Below are 20,882 nucleotides of genomic sequence, written 5' to 3'. Positions count from 1 at the left end.
GCCACGCCCCCGCAGGAACCTCCCAGCTCCCGCCCCTGCGCGTGTCCGCAGAGTCGGGAACAATAAAGTTGAGCGTGTTCAAATGGGTCCTTGTATTCCAGGGCCTCTTGGACAAGCCTGTAAAATAAGACTCTGAAAAACTCCCTTCTTCTCTCAAATCTTCATCTTGTTCTTGGTGATTTTTTCCCAGTTTACTCGCGGTACAAAAGTCTTGAAGGGAACGGCGTGGGCTAGGGCGGGTGGGGCGCATTTTCTTGGGCAGCTGGCTCGGCAATCGCCGTGGACAGCCTCGGGGAGGCCCCCGGTTCACGTGAAGTCCCTGCAGCAACAGTAGAGGCAGCTGCGATGAAGCCCAGGCCCGCGAGGTTCGTGGATAATAAACTGAAGCAGCGCGTTATCCAGGTGTGTATCCTGCACGGCCAGCTCTCAGAGTGGTCCGCGTTCGCTGCTCAGGAGCCCCAGAGGCCCTTTCTCGCCGCAGCTGGGAGAAGGGGGGAGGTTTCTAGATCGGACTGACTTGCCGCCAGCGTCAGTCTGGATTCCAGCGTGGGGCTGTTGACGACTCCACTTCTTCGCGGGTGGTTCAAGCCCCTTCCTCCTCATTTTGCGGCCGAGTTTCAAGGCGCAGCCCGAGACTCTGAGAGGCAGCAGCTTGATGAGGGCCTGCCCGGATCTGCCTGACCTCTGTGCAGATCCGTAAAGAGAGTGGAGATGGCGTTTGAGTTTAAAATTCCTGTCTTGTGTAGTTGGGAAGGAAATGTTCCTCGAAACCTTGTAGGGAAGAATTGCTTTCGGGGTCATAAAGAATACGTTAACTTCCTTTCTTAGGAAACTTGGAGTCAGGTTCGGACACCAGTAAAGACAAGTACTCTGAATCTTACTTCATAACGGGCACTTTACCTGCCCTTTTTTTTTTTTTTTTTGTATTCATAATCGTCAGTGGAATGCATTGTGTGGTAAATGCCTTGGACATTTAGATTACTAAGCACTCAGTTAGAAGGAGGGAGGGACACTTTAAGAGCTATATTCTCACCTTGTTTTTCTTTTACCCTTCCAGCTCCTATATCGTCAGTTTTTTGAATCTGTTTCTTCCTTTCACCTTTAAATGTTGGAAGTGCCTTGAGCACCTGTGCTCTTACCTTCTCTTTATATTCTATCTATCTGTGCATACTTCTAGGTGATCTCATCCAGTCTAGTACCTTTAAATATTATACATCCATTCATGACTTCAAAATTTATATTATAATCCAGTGTTGATTTTATCTTGAGTTCCAGATTGATATATCCAGCTGCATACTCAACATCTTCTCATGAGTATCTTGTAGGATTTCAGCTTAGAGTATTGATCTCCAAACTGTTCTTTTCTTTGTGTTGTTTTATTTCAGTAAATGACATCGCACCATCTATCCATTTGTTAAGGCCCAGAACCTTAAGAATCATTCTGACTCTTGACTTGCTGTAACCAATTAATCAGTGACCTATTTGGCTTTACCTTCGAAATATACTTCAAACCTAATCACTTGGGCTTCCCTGATAACTCAGTTGGTAAAGAATCCAACTGCAATGCAGGAGACCCCGGTTCAATTCCTGGGTCGGGGAGATCCCCTGGAGAAGGGAGAGGCTACCCACTTCAGTATTCTGGCCTGGAGAATTCCGTGGACTACAGTCCATGGGATCTCAAAGAGTTGGACAGGACTTAGAGACTGTCACTTTCTTTCTAACATCCTAGTTCAAACCACACTCCCTTTAGACTGTTGAAATACCTCCTAACTGATCTCACTGTTACTGGTTTTACTTAGTCTGTTCTACACTAAGAGCACCCAGGGAGATCATTTTAAAGGGAAGATTGGAGTGTGCCAGGGTCCTACTCAAAACCCTTCTGTGGACTTTCAGACATCTAGAGTAAAATCCATCCTAAATAGCCCTTTGTATTTTGGCCCCATCTACCTTTTTGTCCATTGCTTTTTTCCCCTTTTGTAATCTCCCTTGATTGCACGGTCCTATCCACATGGACCTTCTTAAACTTCCTGGGCACAGGACTTCTGTTTTTGCAGTTTACTCACTTTATTGCTCTTTCTCTGAATGTTCGCACAATTTGCTGCTTCAGTTTATTCAGATCTCCGAGCAGTAACTCCTAATGGCTAAATCCAGTGGCCTCTTCTCAGTTTTTGCCACACTTGACTGCTCTGCAGCGTTTGACATTAGCAGTTTTCCTCTCTTTTTACTTTGGTTCATTATAAAAGTAATAGGGGGACTTCCCTGGTGGTCTGGTGGTTGAGACTCCATGCTCCCAATGCAGGAAACCTGGGTTTGAACACTGGTCAGGGAACTGGAACCCACATGCCGCATCGAAAACCAGGAATACTGTATGTCACAACTAAGACCTGGCACAGTCAAATAAATAGTAATTTAAAAAATAAGAGTAATAGGTTCTTATGGTTTAAAATAAAGGGAAAGAAAGTGAAGTTGCTCAGTCATGTCCGACTCTTTGTGACCCCGTGGACTGTAGCCCTCCAGGCTCCTCTGTCCATGGGATTCTCCAGGCAAGAATACTGGTGTGGGTTGCCATTTCCTTCTCCAAAAAAAGGGAACTGGAGGGTATAAAATGAGAAGAAAGAATTCTTTTCATCTCCACTCCACTTCTGCATGAGTAATCATGGAGAGTTTCTGTTGTACTTGTCTTAAAATTTTGTATGCATATATGCACTTATAGATTTTTTCTTTAAATCACACAGGCTCATCTGCATTTCTTCTGCTGCTTGTTTGTTTCATGTAGCAATACATTTTAGACATCTTTCAAGCAGTACACTTGCCTCCTTTTAACCAGCACATTAATCTATTGCTATATAACAGATTACTCTAAAACTTAGCAGGTTAAAGTGGTTGTAGTCCTGTTGTTTTTGATTTGAAGTGGGTTTGAGATATATATGTGCAATTCAAGATTGACTGTGGTAAATGACAGCAATCTATAGGAGTCCAGAAAAGGGGACAATTAACTGAAACTGCAGCTTTGGACACCTAGTCTCTTGCCATTGGGGACATTTATGCCGAGGCAGTTCTCATGTATTAGGGATCCTTGAGAAGAAATTGCTGTATAAAGTGGGGAACCTAAACTAGATAATTAGCAAATATTGAAACTTGTGAGTTGATCACTAAACATTCTAGGTTTGAAATCTGGCCCTGTAACCTACGGGCTGGTAAGCAAGTAAGTGATGCTTTCTAAGGCCCACTTGACTTCACATTCCAGAATGTCTGGCTCTAGGTCAGTGATCACACCATCGTGATTATCTGGGTCATGAAGATCTTTTTTGTACAGTTCTTCTGTGTATCCTTGCCATCTCTTATTAATATCTTCTGCTTCTGTTAAGTCTATACCATTTCTGTCCTTTATCGAGCCCATCTTTGCATGAAATGTTCCTTTGGTATCTCTGATTTTTTTGAAGAGATCTCTAGTCTTTCCCATTCTGTTGTTTTCCTCTATCTCTTTGCATTGATGGCTAAAGAAGGCTTTCTTATCTCTTCTTGCTATTCTTTGGAACTCTGCATTCAGATGTTTATATCTTTCCTTTTCTCCTTTGCTTTTCGCTTCTCTTCTTTTCACAGCTATTTGTAAGGCCTCCCCAGACAGCCATTTTGCTTTTTTGCATTTCTTTTCCATGGGGATGGTCTTGATCCCTGTCTCCTGTACAATGTCACGAACCTCATTCCATAGTTCATCAGGCACTCTATCTATCAGATCTAGGCCCTTAAATCTATTTCTCACTTCCACTGTATAATCGTAAAGCATCACTGTGAACAAAGCTAGTGGAGGTGATAGAATTCCAGTTGAGCTATTCCAAATCCTGGAAGATAATGCTGTGAAAGTGCTGCACTCAATATGCCAGAAAATTTGGAAAACTCAGCAGTGGCCACAGGACTGGAAAAGGTCAGTTTTCATTCCAATCCCAAAGAAAGGCAATGCCAAAGAATGTTCAAACTACCGCACAATTGCACTCATCTCACACGCTAGTAAAGTAATGCTCAAAATTCTCCAAGCCAGGCTTCAGCAATATGTGAACCGTGAACTGCCTGATGTTCAAGCTGGTTTTAGAAAAGGCAGAGGAACCAGAGATCAAATTGCCAACATCCGCTGGATCATGGAAAAAGCAAGAGAGTTCCAGAAAAACATCTATTTCTGCTTTATTGACTATAAAAAAATATTTGCTCTATTGACCAAAGCCTTGGACTTTGGTCAGTGTCACAATCACAATCACAATCACAATCAACTGTGGAAAATTCTGAAAGAGATGGGAATACCAGACCACCTGATCTGCCTCTGGAGAAACCTGTCTGCAGCTCAGGAAGCAACGGTTAGAACTGGACATGGAACAACAGACTGGTTCCAAATAGGAAAAGGAGTATGTCAAGGCTGTATATTGTCACCCTGTTTATTTAACTTATATGCAGAGTACATCATGAGAAACGCTGGACTGGAAGAAGCACAAGCTGGAATCAAGATTGCCGGGAGAAATATCAATAACCTCAGATATGCAGATGACACCACCCTTATGGCAGAAAGTGAAGAGGAACTAAAAAGCCTCTTGATGAAAGTGAAAGTGGAGAGTGAAAAAGTTGGCTTAAAGCTCAGCATTCAGAAAACGAAGATCATGGCATCCAGTCCCATCACTTCATGGGAAATAGATGGGGAAACAGTGTCAGACTTTATTTTTTGGGGCTCCAAAATCACTGCAGATGGTGACCGCAGCCATGAAATTAAAAGACGCTTACTCCTTGGAAGGAAGGTTATGACCAACCTAGAAAAGGTTGAAAAATTGAAATATTGAAATATCAATATTGAAAAGCAGAGACATTACTTTGCCAACAAAGGTTTGTCTAGTCAAGGCTATGGTTTTTCCTGTGGTCATGTATGGATATGACAGTTGGACTGTGGAGAAGGCTGAGCACCGAAGAATTGATGCTTTTGAACTGTGGTGTTGGAGAAGACTCTTGAGAGTCCCTTGGACTGCAAGGGGATCTAACCAGTCCATTCTAAAGGAGATCAGCCCTGGGATTTCTTTGGAAGGATGATGCTAAAGCTGAAACTCCAGTACTTTGGCCACCTCATGCGAAGAGGTGACTCATTGGAAAAGTCTCTGATGCTGGGAGGGATTGGGGGCAGGAGGAGAAGGGGACGACAGAGGATGAGATGGCTGGATGGCATCACTGACTCAATGGACGTGAGTCTGGGTGAACTCCGGGAGTTGGTGATGGACAGGGAGGCCTGGCATGCTGTGATTCATGGGGTTGCAAAGAGTCGGACACGACTGAGCGAATGATCTGATCTGATCTGTTCTGAAGCAAGTAAGTAAGCTTTTAAAGCTTCAAATCAGAGCAGAGTGCTTCCCTTGTTACTCACTGGTAAAGAATCTGCCTGCCAATACAGGAGACATGGTTCCATCCCTGATCCTGGAAGAGCCTACATGCCCCAGAATAACTAAGCCCATGTACCACAACTACTGAGGCTGTGCTCTAGAGCCTGGAGCTGCACATACTGAAGCTTTTGCGTCCTATAGCCCCTGTTCTGCAGCCAGAGAAGCCACTGCAGTGAGAAGCCTGTGCAGCAACGAAGACCTAGCACAGCCAATAAATAAATAATTTTTAAAAAATAAAATAGGGGGAGAGTAACATCTACCTCATAGCATTGTGAGCACTAAAAGAGAATGTGTAAAAGGCCCCTAGAACAGCTTTACCAGGCAGCTTTACCAGGCTCTTGTTTCTAGGTCCCAAAGTCAGTCAGTGAAAGTCACTCAGTCGTGTCCGACTCTTCATGACCCTGTGGACTATACAGTCCATGAAATTCTCCAGGCCAGAATACTGGAGTGGGTAGCCTTTTCCTTCTCCAGGGGGTCTTCTCAACCCAGGGATCAAACCCAGGTCTCCCACATTGCAGGTGAATTCTTTTACCAGCTGAACCACCGGGGAAGCCCAGGCCCCAGTATGTTTGTATTGGGCTGGCCAAAAAGTCCATTCAGGTTTTTTACTTTGGCTGACCCAATATTTCATTCTTAAATAACCACAGTTATTTACTGGTGAAATTTGTATGCCTTTTGGGCACTGCACAACTTCTCATACTTTGAGATCAGATTGACACTGCTATTCATTTCCTGTTCCACCTTGATTTTTATTACAAGAAACGCTGGAAACCCAGTTTTGCAAAGATGTGACATCGTTAGAAGGTGATTTAATATTGAAACCATGAATTGTCTCAGGCTAGTACAATTGACCCTTGAACAATATGAGGGTTGGGATGCCAACATCCCCTTCTCCCCCCAGCCCCATTCATTTGAAAATCTGTGTATAGCTACAGTTGGCTTTTTATATTTGTGGTTCTATATTGGCATATTCAACCAGCCCTGGATCATGTAGTACTGTAAAATGTATTTATCGAAAAAATCTGCTGTAAGTGGACTAGTGCAGTTCAAACCCATGTTGTTTGAGGGTCATATGTAGTTCCTGCAGATGGACAGATCAAATACTGTGTTCCTTCAAATTTAAAATATCCCTTAGTGCTCTTACAAGTTCAGTGCTTTGTTGTGGTATGTCTGGGAATCTGGGATATAATAAGCTCTCACCTACTGCCTTATAGCCATTCTGGTTATTGTTATTGCATTTCATAGTGATTAATAATGTTAATTAAATTCTTTTATTCTGACTTGGCAATTGTCTGGTGATTTTTGTTTATGTTTCTAGCATGCTTTATTAATGAGTTTGCATTAAAGTATAACATGTTCGAATAGCTCAGTTGCTTAGTCATTGATTACAGTCACTGAGTGTGAACTACTGTGCTGTATTTGTCATGTTTTCTGTTTCAGTACCTCACCAGTAACAGATGCGGCAAATATGTGGACACTGGAATCTTAGCATGTGATTTACAAAGAATGTACAGGTAAAGAAATGTAGTCTCCAAATTTTTGCTTTTCTTTCCTACCTTTCTTTAAAAACAGATTTATTTGTTTATTTATTTGTGTGGCTGTGCTGGGTCTTCGTGCTGCGAGGGCTTTCCTCTAGTGGCCATCAAGAACTACTCTCCAGTTATGGTACTTGGGCTTCTCGTTGTGGAGGCTCCTCTTGTTGCAGAGCATATGCTCTAGAGCATTTGGGCTCAGTATTTGTGGCTCCTGGGCTCTAGAGCACAGGCTCAGCAGTTGAGGCGCATGGGCTTAGTTGTCCTGCAGCGTGTGGGATCTTCCTGGGCCAGGGTTCAAACCCATGTCACCTGCATTGGCAGGGGATTCTTTACCACTGCACCACCATGGAAGTCCCTTTCCAACCATTTTTTAAATTTCCATCCTACCTAAATTTCCAGTTGGTATTTATAGCTGCATTTCCAGTTGATATTTATAGCTGCTAGCTTTAGTTCACCAATCCACAGGTTTAGAACTCAGTTCATTTATATAAGCATTTATCAAGCACCAGTTATATGGAAGGAGCTGCCCTTGTTATTAATGAAAATGGCTACTTCTTAGATTTCAGCATCTTACTCACTCGTCAGTAGTAGTATTCTCTTCACTAAAAAATGAAAACCATCAGGCATGATCTCCTTCAGCTTCCTGACTATCTAAAAATGTGTCATTCCTGCAGTCTTTGCACTACAAATTAAATCCTTCTTTTGTGCCTCGGTTCCAGGTCTTCTGATATCTTTCCTCATTAATTATCCCTGCTTTGTGTATTGGTGTCTCTGTTTTTTTCTCTCCCTTTGTCTGTATATTAATTTGCTAAGGCTGCCATCAAAAAGCATCATAGACTAGGTGGCTTAAACAACAGAAATTGTATTCCTTAATGTTGTGGAGGCTACAGCTTCACGATCTAGGAGTTGTCAGGATTGCTTTCTTTTTGAGGTTTCTTCCTGACTTGCAGATGGCTATCTTCTCCCTGTGTCTCTACTTGCTCTTCCTTCTGTGTGCATCTGTATCCTGATCTCTTATTCTTAAGAAGACACTGGTCATATTGGATTAGGGCCCACCCATATGACTTCATTTTACCTTAGTTACCTCTTTTTATCTTTTGGCCAATACTGCGTGCCATGTGGCATCTTATTCCCTGACCAGGGATCGAACCTATGCCCCCGGCATTGGCAGTGCAGGGTCTTAACCACTGGACCTCCAGGGAAGTCCCTTTAGTTACATCTTTTTTTTTTTAATGTGTCTATTTATTTAAATTAATTTTAATTGGAGGATAATTTGTTTACAATATTGTGATGGTTTTTTGCCATACATCAGCATGAATCCACCACAGGTATGCATGTATCCCTCCCATCCTGAACGCCTCTCCTCCCTCCCTCCCTTTAGTTGCCTCTTTAAAGCCATATCTCCAAAAACAGGTATATCCTGAGATACTGAGGATTAGGACTTAAACATTATGAATTTTAGAGGGACACAGTTAAGCTCCTAACACTGCCCTTTTGCCCCCCAAATTCATGCCTTCATTGTTTGCAAATATACTCTGTCCATCCCAGCCACCCCAGAAGTTCTTAACCAATTTCAGCATCAACTCTGAATCCAAAATCTCATCTGAATATCATTTAACTCAAGTACAAGTGTGACTTGGAGAAGGAGATGGCAACTCACTCCAGTATTCTTGCCTGGAGAATTCCATGGACAGAGGAACCTGGTGGGTTACAGTCCATGGGGTCACAAAGAGTTGGACATGACTGAGTGACTAACATGCATGCATGAGTGTGACCCGAGGTATAGTTCCTCCTGAGGTAGAATTCCTGTCCGGCTGTGAACTTGTGAAGTCAGACAACAACTTAACCTGTTTCCTAAATATGATGGGATAGGCATAGGATAAACATTCTCATTCCAAAAGGAGAAATTGGGAAGAGGAAAGGTGTCCTGGTCTTAAGCAAGTCCAAAACCTGGCAAGGCAGATTCACTAGACTTTAAGAGTAATTGTTTTTGGCTCAGTGCTCTGTCCTCTGGACTCAATAGAATGACTGCCCTGCTTTTTGGGACCAAGCGAGAGACAGTGCCTCTGTCTGGGCCTGTGCGCCCTGGGTGCATGGTGTGAGTGGCAGCCCTGCCAACTTGGAGCTTCCCTTGGAGCCGCCTTTCCGTTTTTTTGAAAGGTAACACATGTTCACAGCTGCATTGTTCTTTTGGCTTGTCTTGTGGGATCCAAGAAATCCAGTAGCCTGCCTTCATTTCATCCCTCCTCTGTTGTCTTCAGTACAAGGTGGCAACTTTGCTGCGGCTATAACCCTATTTCTAGTCAAGGAAAATTAGAGTAGTAAAAATGTAAACATAGAATTTGTTTGAAAATAGGCTTATGGTTAATGTAAGTATAGTGACATAATTATATATACATGTAAGGTTAAGTTCTCAATTTAGATTGAGCTTAATGGGAAAATATTGGTGGAGACCCTGGTACTAAACTTCTTGTTATGTTTTTCAGTATAGACTATGGTCGAAGGAAAAGAAATGCCTTTAGGATTCAGGTGGAAAAAGGTAAGTCTTTTAGTGTTAGAGCCGAATTATTAATGAAGTCATAGAATTGTTTCAGCTCATGGCATTTTTCTTTTTGTTTCAGTTTTTAGCATAATTAGTAGTGAGAAAGAACATAAGGATCTAGCAGAATTAGAAGATGAACATCTGGCCAAAAGAGCAAGACACGGTGAAGAGGATAATGAGTAAGGATTATGGAGTGGAGGGTTTTTCTAAAACTTTAACCTGATCATGTTACATTCCTACTTGTAAAACTTCCAAACAGGATAACTTGGCTCTTCATTGCTGATAAGTTCCTGCAGAATACTTACCTAACCTCTCCAGACTTATTTCAGACATGCGGAATACTCGCTGTTTCTCAGAGAGGTTAGATTCTTTCTTTGTGCCTTTGTGTGGGTGGTTTTCTGTAGCTGGAGTGTTCATTTCCCCTTCATGAACTTTGACTCAGCCTTCAAGAGTCAGCCTTCAAAAGGTTATTTTCTTGCCTTTCAAGCCTTTTTGGACTCCTTTCTCAGCTTTTCCTTAACTCAAAGGTAATTTAGTATAGTGTTTCTGTCATCTGGTATATGAGATTATTTGTGTTACTTACAGAACTTTCTCGTTAGCTTTGTTTTTCTCTGTCCTAATACAATGCCAGGTATGTAAAAAGGTGTCAATTAATTTTTTGTTTAAGAAGTAATATTGTTGACACTTTTATGACTGTATTGCAGTATAATTGACGTACAATTAGTGGTACATTTTTTAAAATGTACAGTGTATTGATTTTTGACATATCTATATACTCATTAAACCATTACCCTAAGCAAGATACTAAGCATATCCATCAACTTCACAAATTTTCCTGCACCCATTTGCAGTTTATTTTTCCTTCCATTCCTATTCTGAGGTAGCCTTTGATTTACTTTCTGTCACTATATATTTATATTTTCTAGAATTTTGTATATATGGAATTGCAGAGTATGCATTAATACTTTAAAAATTTAGATTCTTTCATTCAGGATAATAAGTTTGAGATTTATCAGTGTTGTGTGTATCAAAATTCCATTGCTTTTTATTGCCCTATATGTATGTATGTATGTATATACCACTATTTTTTTTAATCTGCTTACATATTAGTTTTGGATTGTTTTCGTTTTTTGGTTTTTACAAATAAAGCTACTATGATCACTTATGTACTGGCATTTTGGTGGAGAGTGTTTTCATTTCTTAATACTGGAACCGGAATAGCTGAGTCATATGGTAACTGAGACTGCCAGACTCTTTTTCAGAATGTTTGTATCATTTTACCTTTGCATCAGCAGTATGTGAGAGTTCCTCTGTTACCATGTGAGAGTTCTACATATTACCAACATTTGGTATGATCAGGCTTTAACTTTAGATAGCCTGTAAAGGAAATGGCAACCCACTCCAGTATTGTTGCCTGGGGAATCCCAAGGACAGAGGAGCCTGGTGGGCTGCTGTCCACCGAGTTGGAAAGAGTTGAACACGACTTTGTGACTAAGTAACAAAATGTATGTTAGCTGTAGGTTTTTTTAAAAGGTGTTCTTTATCAGATTGAGAAAGCTTCCTAATATTCCTAGTTTGCTGAAAGTTTTCATCGTGAATAGGTATAACATTCGTCAAATGCTTTTTATGTGGATATTTAAGGGTTTTATTATTGGCTTTTTCCCTTTATTCTATGAATCTGGTGAATTTTATTGATTTTTGAGTGGTAAACCAATCTTGCATTCCTGCCACAAACCCTACTTGGTCCTAAAACATTATCTTTGTAATATATTTTAAAACTCTATTTGCTAATCTTTTTCTGTAGATGTTTACATCTGTTTTCACATTGATCTGAATTTTTTCTTTCTTTTTTTTCCTCTTTGTTAGGTTTTGGTATGAGTTCTAGCAGAATACTTATCTAACCTCTTCAGACTTTTGTTATAGTGGTCTTATAATATTAGTTGGAAAGCGTGTGGGTTTTTTGGTCTCTAGTTTATGTTTGTATAATGTTACTGTTATTTTGTTCTGGAAAATTTCGTAGAATTCATCCAGGATTCATCTGGGCCTGGAGTCTTTTTTGTGGATAGGAGTTTGATAACATTTAATTTTGGTAGACATAGGTCTCGTCCCCCTTTTTTTCCCTTACATCAGCATTGGTAAATTGTACTTTTAAAAAAATTTGTTCATTTCACCTATTTTGGCATTTTGGCATTGAAAATTTGTGGCATTTATTGACATAAAACTTTTCCAGATACTCTTCTGTTTTCCTTTTAATAACTGTAGGATCTATGGATGATAACTCCTTTTTGTTCTTTATAGCTGCTCTTTTTTTATTTGGCTTTACCATAGTTCTTATAATTAGTTTCACATTTGTGGGCTTATAATTGTTACCATTTTTGCACTATTGTATATGTAATAAATAATCCTTTAATATATATATCTTTGTACAGATTTCTTTTTTATGTTGAAGTCCTGAAGCGGTATTTCTAGGATCAAAAAGATTTATATTTTTGAAATTTCTGGTACATATGCAGTTGCCATCCAAAAAAGTTGCCTTTGGTTTATATTCCCAACAGTTTTGTATAAAGAGTGCATTTCTCAACATGCTTGCAGTTCTAGTTATATTTGTTATTTAATCTTTGCCAGTTTTATAGGCAAAAAGTTGATTGTGTTATTTTCACTCGTAATATTTTGATAACTAATTTTGTGTTTCCTTTGTGAATTGCTTATTTATGGATTTTGTTTTTCATTTGAGATCTATTTGGACTTTCCTTATTGTCAGAGCTCTTTGTGTAAAATAATATCTCTTTTTATTTGTGTTACAAATGCTTGTCACAGTTTGCCATTTGCATTTTATTTTTGTTTATAGTGACTTTTAATTGAAAAATTATACATCTTTACCTAGTCATATCTTTCAATCTGTTCTTTTATGATTTATGCTAATACACTTAGACCTCTGTCACAAGAGTATGTAGAATAATTACTTATACTTTTTTCTTGTATCTGTGGTATTTCATTTAACTCTTGATAATTTTGTAGAGCATGAATTGTAGGGCAAAACAATTTTTTTAAAGCTTTTATTTAATCCTCTGATAAGCCAGTGTGTGCGTGCTCAGTCATGTCTGACTCTTTGCAACCCCATGGACTGTAGCCCGCCAGGCTCCTCTGTCCATGGGATTTCCCAGGCAAGAATACTGGAATGGGTTGCCATGCCCTCCTCCAGGGGATCTTCCCAAGCCAGGAGTCAAACCTGTGTCTCTTGTACGTCCTGCATTGGCAGGCAGATTCTTTACCACTGTGCCATCTGGAAATCCGATAAGCCAGTGAGATAGACATCATTTATAATCTCCATTTTATAGATAAGGAAGCTGAGGCTCAGATTACAAAGCTAGTATCTGGTGAAGATGAATTTTTTTTTTAAGCTGTATTTTGAATCCACACTTCTCTGATTCCAAAGCCTGGATTCTTTACCACCATAGTATTTTGCCTCAGTTTATTTTCTTGTTTTGAGTAGTATTTTTTTTTAGGATGTGGGAGAAAATCATTTACATTTCTTTTCTTCTTTTTACTGAGGTATACTGAAAGCTATTCTGATGATTCAAGTATGGAAGATTACCCAGACCCACAGGTAAGCCAGATATTTAATGAACCAACTTTGATTTTTAGAAAATCATTTTGAATCCTCCTCAGAAAAGACCAGTAAGGAATAGAGTTAGAGACTTTGAACATCTTCATTAGTAAATAATTGAATATTTCTGTGTGGAGCATTGAACTCATGGATTGGCCATCCTTCCAGTATTTGTGTGTATAGCCTGTTACACAGGGAAAAAGAAGGGAAGAGAATGGCCAGAAAAGTCATGATGATATCGTTATATTTGATCTAGTTGAATTGATAGGATAATAATTGCCTACCAGCTCATTTTCATACTTCGATGTTTTAGAAACAACCTTTCTTATTTGGTTTTATTTGCCAAGTATAAATTTGTACATTAACCTGGAATGGAGGGGGTTCATCTTTTTGAATAGTAAATGTTTGTGAAGTATTGTATTGTGAGCACATGTATTTTCTGACTGTAATTGTTTTGGGAAAAGGTATTGAGAAGAAAATATAGAAAACTTAATACATGTAATCAAATTTTCATGAGTGCCTATTGAGTAATTTATGCTAAAATCATGTTTCCACCAGTCAGCAAATCATATGAACAGTTCACTGCTCTCCTTGTATCGGAAAGGAAATCTGGATTCTGTTTCAAGTACTCCTGAGATGGAACAAAAAGAATCCATTACTTCACCACCACGGATAACTTCCAGAACAGGCTCCATTCCTTCAAAGGCCCCTGCTGAAGGTTCTGAAGGAGGATGGTTTATTGACAAAACCCCGGGTAGAAAGAAGGACAGTTTTTTCTCGGATCTATCAGATGAGAAGTGTAATGATAAGAAGCCGATCTCTGAGACAGAGGTATTTTTTATGCTGGCATTTTAGCCTCTTGTAGTTGGAATACATTACACCCTTTTCATTGAATGTAACACCATGTAGATTCTTGTGTTTTATAAAAGGCTTACAAACTTGAGATAGAATTTGCTCACTTCCCACTATGGTCATCATTTTCATGTTGGTCCAAGCTTCTACTCTTTCTTCCCTTAACTTTTGAAATAACCTTCAATTGCTTCTGTGTTTGATCCCCTAGTTTATTCTACACACAGAGATCATTTTTTTACGAGTTAAGTCTGATGATTGTCCTTTTATTAAAAATCCTCCAGTGGCTTCATTCAGTCTTCAGTCAGAGATCTTGCAGTTGGCAGCCCTGCCTGACTTGGCTCTGTGCTGTCTGTTTAATCTTATCTCCTGCTCCCCTCCTCTCCCACCTCCTAAGTTTGGCCTCAGCCACAACTGGGCTTCTTGCTGTTTCTGAATATGCTGACCCTTCTCTCATTTGGGACAGTCACACTTGTACTTTCTGTTTGGAACATCTTTCCCGAGATTCCTGTGGCTTACTCTCTCATTTCTTCTTTTAATTTTTATATTGATTCTTATTCTTGGCTGCACCGTGCAGCATGTGGGATCTTAGTTCCCCCACCAGGGATCAATCAAACTGTGCCCCTTTGTTGGGAGTTCGGAGTCTTCACTACTGGACCACCAGGGAAGTCCCACCATCATTTCTTCACATCTTGTTTCACTTGCGATCTTCCCGGAGGCCTTCCCAGACATGTAAAATAGCGCATCGTTGGATATTCTTGTTTCCTAACCCTACTTTTTTCAAGTAATTAAAAAAATCACTATATTTTAAGTATTTAAAATGACTGTTTGTATAATTGTTTTTGGGTTGTTGTATAAGAATGGCAACTCCAAGAGAGGAGGGGCTTTGTTTAATAATGTGTCCCTGGCTAAAATATGTCTAGCGTGAAGTTGTTAGTTTGTGAATTAGTGCCTGATAAACTTCCCGAGTTGTTTTTATTAGTGAAAGTTAAGGAGTAACTACCTCTGGTGTGCATCACAGAAAATTGATGATTGTAGACAGAAGGGAGGGTAGCTGCTAAAATATCTGTGTGGTTTATTTTCAGTTTAGGATGATACTTTGAGGGATCCAACATAAATAAATATACTATGAAAATGGATAAAATAAATAGATACTTAAAATAATTTTCTTTTAATTAATTAAAAAAATATTTATTTAGCTGCTCTGGGTCTTAGTTGCAGCATGCAAATTCTTAGTTGTGGCATGTGGGATCTAGTTTTCTGATCAGGGATCAAACCCAAGCCTCCTTTGTTGGGAGCAAGGAGTCTCAGCCACTGAATGACCACGGAAGTCCCTTTTTTTAATCTTTTTAAGTTGGAATATACCATATATAAAAAAAGTAAAGCTTGATGGACTGTTACAGAGTGAGCACATCGGACATCATTCTTACTTGATTCTTTTAATGCCTGGCAGAGAGGGGGTTTCAGGTAATCTGTCTCCCAGTAGAGTGGCTGCTTGGGCTCTGGGTCTCGCTGTCTGGTATGGGAAATGTTAGCTGCCTGTGTCTTTTGAGCTGTTGAAATGGAGCTAGTGCTAATGAGGAATTGAATTTTTAATTTAAATGTAAAAACTATCAGTCAGTTTAGTTATTAGGAAACTTCTGCGTATATTTTAAATAACTTGGGTATGTGAATATACTTTTTCAGCTATAGATTTTATAAAATATAAACACATCAAGTATTTCTCCTGAAAATTTTTTGTCTGAATTAAGATGTGCAGTAGATATAAAGTATCCACTGGACTTTGACAGCTTATTGTAAAAACAATGTAAAACATTTTATTAATAATTCTTAAACTGACTATATGTTGATACTGTTTTGAATATATTTGGTTAAATAAAATAGATTATTATTTTCTTAAAAAATACTTCCACTTATTTTTTCCCTTTTTAAATGTGGCTGCTAGAATATTTGGGCTTCCCTGGTGGTGCAGTGGTTAAGAATATGTCTTCCAGTTCAGGGGACATGTGTTCAGTCCCTTGGTCGGAAAGATCCCCTGGAGTAGGAAATGACAACACACTCCAGTATTCTTGCCTAGGAAATCCCATGGACAGAGGAGCCTGGTGGGCTATAGCCCACAGGGTCATAAAAGAGTCAGACATGACTTAGCAACTAAACAATGACAACTAGAATATTTAAAATCTCATGTGTGGGTGGTATTATGTTTCTCTCGGGTGATGCCATTCTAAGTGGTTTTCAAGCACCAAGCTCTTTGATTTGGCGAAGCCTCTCCCCTCTGCTTTTGAATTATTAATAGGCCTTTTCCAAATCTATTTACTTTGTCTTTAAAGAACATTATTATTGTTGGCAAGGTCAAGGACAAAGCTCGACTTTTATGTTAAATTATATGGCTGTCAGAGCAGCTTTTTAGTCATATTTAATTTAGTGATTGATTAGACATCAGGTGAGTACCAACTACGTAAAAGGCTCAGTGAGGAATAAAAGGTGAATGCTGTTATCTGAACTCCAGAAGCACACAACTCAGTGAGGAAGAAATAACATAGACAGGTGAGCCACTCATTTACAAGCAGATTGTATAGGCTCTGCCACAGTTGCAAATTCAGTGTTCTGAGAGTGTGAAGAAGAGATTAATTCTATCTAGAAGATTCTGGAAAGGTTTTTCAGGTTTTAGGAAGTAAACTGAGCATTAAGGTTGTGGAAAAGGACATCCCCAGCAGAGGTCACCCTTAAGCTAAAATGTTGGGAATAGCTAATGGGTGAAAGTACCAGGGTTGAAATGTATTTTTATTTATTTATTTTTTAGTAATTGCCCCCCCCCTTTAAATGGCGTAGTTCCAAGCATGACACGTTTAATTTTTTTTCCGCAGAATTCAAAAGATTCTTCTCTTCTGGAGAGTAACAAAAAAAGAAAAGGCAAGCTAAACAGCAAAGGAGGCAAAAAGAAGAAAGAAGATCTTCAGGAAGTAGATGGGGAAATAGAAGCTGTCCTGCAGAAGAGAGGTGAAATGGAAGTCTTGTGGGTGGCGGTGGCTGTGTTTGCTTTGAGCGAGACATTGTGATTCCAAGCTCTTTGGCCTGGGGAACCTCCTACGTGTGGAGACATTTACTAGAAAATATTTCAGTGTCTAATGGACCTTTGTTTATGTAAAGATTATTCAGTATAGTTCTGAGTCGCTACTGAATCACTAATCTTTTCACCTCCTCCTTTTTTGTTTACCAGCTAAAGCCAAGGGGCTAGAATTACAGATCTCCAGTGTGAAGTTCGAAGACGTCGGTGGCAATGATACAACATTAAAAGTTAGTTCAGATTTAGAATTTCTACCTCAAATGGGTATATTGCCAATCAAATAAGGCCTTCAAATAAGGTATTCAATAAGGTATTCAAATAACGCCTTCCTCTTTGTATCTAATAGGAGCTGAGTCTAGAAAAGGAGGCCAGGAAAGTGAGAAGGGCAAGCCTGACTTGTCCCCTTCAGGGTCATGCGGGATACAAGAAACATATCTTCGGTTTTTTCACCATTTTAGCTACAGTGTGCATAAGATACTTGCTTTATCAGGAGTAGCACTTTAACAGTTGTAATGGTTAGTGTTTTTTTGTGTTTACTCTGTTTCAGTTACTATGCTAGTTACTATTCATTCTTTCTGCAAGGTAGGTATTATTACCCTTTGGAAATGGAAGCTCACAGAGGGGTTATTGCTAATGCCTCATGACAGTTACCAGAACAGGATTCAAACTCAGGTGTAAGTCTAAAACCTGTCTACTGCATGTTGCTGCTCCAAAGAACAGGTCCTTTCATTCCACATTGGTTCATTCCCTTTGGGGCTGTGAAGGACATGGTTCTGTTTATTCCTACAGGAGGTCTGCAAGATGCTCGTACACATGCGTCACCCAGAGGTGTACCACCACCTGGGCGTCATACCCCCACGTGGAGTTCTTCTTCATGGACCACCAGGCTGTGGGAAGACATTACTTGCACACGCGATTGCTGGGGTGAGGTTTACTGACGTTTGTTTGCTTTTGTTCTTTTGTTGTTATTTGTTTTTATTTTTTCTCATTGGTCAGCTTGAGCCAGACTTGGCGTATTTTCAGGAGGACTGATCCCTTCATTCTTTTCATGCTGCTCTTTGTGAGATTTTTTTTTTTTTTTTAATGTATCCAATTATATGGCAAGGGTCGGGTGGGAAGCCAAATAATATACTTATAAACAACCCATTTTTTTAACCCATAGTTCTTGTTTTAGTTTTAGTTCTTACCCATTGTTTTAGTTCTTGTTTTTAGTCACTGTTCTTTCCATTTAAGCTAGTGGTTTTCAAGAGCAATAAAATTAAACTGGAGGATCATATTTTACATAGAACCAAATTTATTCAGAATTTGCATCCAGAGTCATGTTTTTATCCTTTTTAGTGTAAAAATGTCCTTTCTTAAATGGTGATAATAGATACTCAGTTGGCAAAATAAAAAGTTAGCAATTTTCATTTTAGCCCCATCAGGTTTCTTGGAAACTGTAAAATGCAAAATGTCCAAGTAAGTTTAGTTTGAAGAGGAGCACACTGTCAGTCGTTAATAGATAGTGTGCTTTGAAAGAAAATTGTTTTTCTAGAAGAAATTGATAGATTTGCCTCATTTATTCATTTGTTAAATAAATCTTTTGTGTGACTATTGCGTGCCAGACATTGAGATATAGTGATAAGTACAAGAAACTCAGTTTTTATCCAAAAGGGGTTTTTTGATCTAATACACGAGACGCGTTAAACTGTCTTTTACACGAATAAATGTTGCTTCATGGTTACGATTACACTGAGTGGGAGACAGAAGCAGTGCAGAATGCCATGTGGTGTGTTGTTGGTATGCTGCCTTTACCCACGTTAAGAATTAGGGTTAAAGAGAATATCATTGAGGAAGTGAAATTTAAAGATAGTCAGAAGAATAATAGGGTTTAGGATGGGTTGTTGCCAGTTATATTGGTGGGACAGTGGTAGTTTCTCTTCCTTTAAGAATCTGCCTCCTCTGACTTGTTACTGGCTATTTCTCTGGGTTTCTTTGGTGGAGAAATGCCAGTAGGGTGTGTGGGAAATGACTGTGTCACAACTCCCTGCTGTTTCATATCCAGCAGATAAATAACAGATTTGTTTTGGCTCAGCTCTAAGTAAGGCAAATATATTTCTTAAGATTCAAGACCCTTTATTCAGAAGAGATAATAACAGTTTTATGATATCTGTAAAGTAAAAATAAGTCGAAAGTATCCAGTCAATGTGTTTGGATAAAATTTCAGATTTTTAAGTAATGTTTTTCATTGGAACAGTACAAAAAGATACGACGTTCCTCAGAAAATTGGTCATTTAAAAAATGTAATTTTGAGAGAGGGACTGAGTAAAGAAAAAGTAGGTAAGTGAAACTTTGAAAATTTAGTCATTTTTTAATATATTTATGCATAGGAACTTGATCTTCCAATTCTCAAAGTAGCTGCTACAGAGATTGTATCTGGAGTGTCTGGAGAATCCGAACAGAAGCTAAGAGAACTATTTGAACAAGCTGTGGTGAGTCAGCTAATGACTATAATGTCAGGTTGTCAGATTGTATAAGGCTATATGGAAGTTCTTGTTTTCTTTAAGGTTGGTATCTGTTAACATGTTCACTGGCTATTCTTTTCTAAACGTAGTAATTTGTTCCTCATGATGGCTAAATGTTTAAAGTAGATTAATTGATAGATTGTTGGGTAAAATAATCTGTTTAATCTGAAAATAACATAATTGGTGAGAAGTTCTGACTGTCATACCTGATAGCGATATGCTAAAAATAGATTATCCTTGTGATATTTTTTTTTTATTCTGATTATAACTCATTAAAATTTGGCTGCTTAAGAACTTCTGAGGAAGATGACATTTGTATTCCATTGAAGTTTTATTTTCAGTATAGTGTTATGGTTAAATGTACTTTCAAGTTAGAAACAGAGGTTCAAGTCCTTAGGCCACTGCATACTAATTGTGTAATCTTGGGCAAGAGATTTAACCACTCTTAACCCTGAGTTTCCTTACTAGCAAATAATACTGATCAAATCTCATGGGGTTGTTGATTGTATTAAAGGGTTTATGTAAATTTTTAATGTAGTGTCTAACACATAGCAAAAGCCATGTAAATACTGGCTATGACATCATGCTCCTTTGACCAGTCACTAGTCATCACTGTGGTTAAGAAGTTAAAAATACTGATAAGTTTAATTTTACATTGTCATCATATGCGTCCCAAATACATTGGGACTGGTGAATATGGCCAGTGCGTCTGAAATGCAAAGCTGAGAAGATAAAGTATATTTTACCAGTACTTGAAAATGTTTTTTTAAATAGTAAGAAAGTAGCAAAATTTGTTACCTAGTCCAAGCTCTGTATTGCTTGCTGTGGCAGGTCAATAAATTAACAAGTAGTTGGGGCTGCTGCTGCTAAGTCGCTTCAGTCGGTCCGACTCTGTGCGACCCCATAGACAGCAGCCTACCAGGCTCCCCGTTCCTGGGATTCTCCAGACAAGAACACTGGAGTGGGTTGCCATTTCCTTCTCCAATGCATGAAAGTGAAAAGTGAAAGTGAAGTCACTCAGTCGTGTCTGACTCTTTAGCGACCCCATGGACTCAGCCCACCAGGCTCCTCTGTCCATGGGATTTTCCAGGCAAGAGTACTGGAGTGGGGTGCCATTGCCTTCTCCAGAAGATAGACTGCTGCTGCTGCTGCTAAGTCGCTTCAGTCATGTCCGACTCTGTGCGACCCCATAGACGGCAACCCAGCAGGCCCCCCCGTCCCTGAGATTCTCCAGGCAAGAACACTGGAGTGGGTTACCATTTCCTTCTCCAGTGCATGAAAGTGAAAAGTTAAAGTGAAGTCGCTCAGTTGTGTCCGACTCCTAGCGACCCCATGGACTACACCCCACCAGGCTCCTCCGTCCATGG

General features: G+C 39.4%; 1 protein-coding gene across 11 annotated transcripts in view; it reads left to right on the top strand.

Annotated features, from left to right (window-relative positions):
- The first annotated feature begins 268 nt into the window (after positions 1-268).
- The window catches only part of NVL (nuclear VCP like), a 179,037-nt gene continuing 158,423 nt past the window's right edge, over positions 269-20,882 (top strand). For 7 of the 11 annotated variants that reach the window (XM_070768021.1, XM_070768020.1, XM_070768023.1 and 4 more), the window contains exons 1-10: positions 269-402; positions 6,852-6,925; positions 9,433-9,485; positions 9,568-9,667; positions 13,041-13,095; positions 13,654-13,926; positions 16,812-16,944; positions 17,165-17,241; positions 17,801-17,935; positions 19,381-19,482. In XM_070768021.1, the coding sequence (XP_070624122.1) occupies positions 346-402; positions 6,852-6,925; positions 9,433-9,485; positions 9,568-9,667; positions 13,041-13,095; positions 13,654-13,926; positions 16,812-16,944; positions 17,165-17,241; positions 17,801-17,935; positions 19,381-19,482 (1,059 nt within the window). In that variant the 5' untranslated portion in view covers positions 269-345. The other 4 variants (XM_070768028.1, XM_070768027.1, XM_070768026.1 and 1 more) reach the window with 4 other exon arrangements.

This window comes from Bos indicus, chromosome 16 (assembly GCF_029378745.1).
Source record: "Bos indicus isolate NIAB-ARS_2022 breed Sahiwal x Tharparkar chromosome 16, NIAB-ARS_B.indTharparkar_mat_pri_1.0, whole genome shotgun sequence".
Classification (NCBI taxonomy): domain Eukaryota; kingdom Metazoa; phylum Chordata; class Mammalia; order Artiodactyla; family Bovidae; genus Bos; species Bos indicus.
This window is presented reverse-complemented; position numbering and strand designations above follow the sequence as displayed.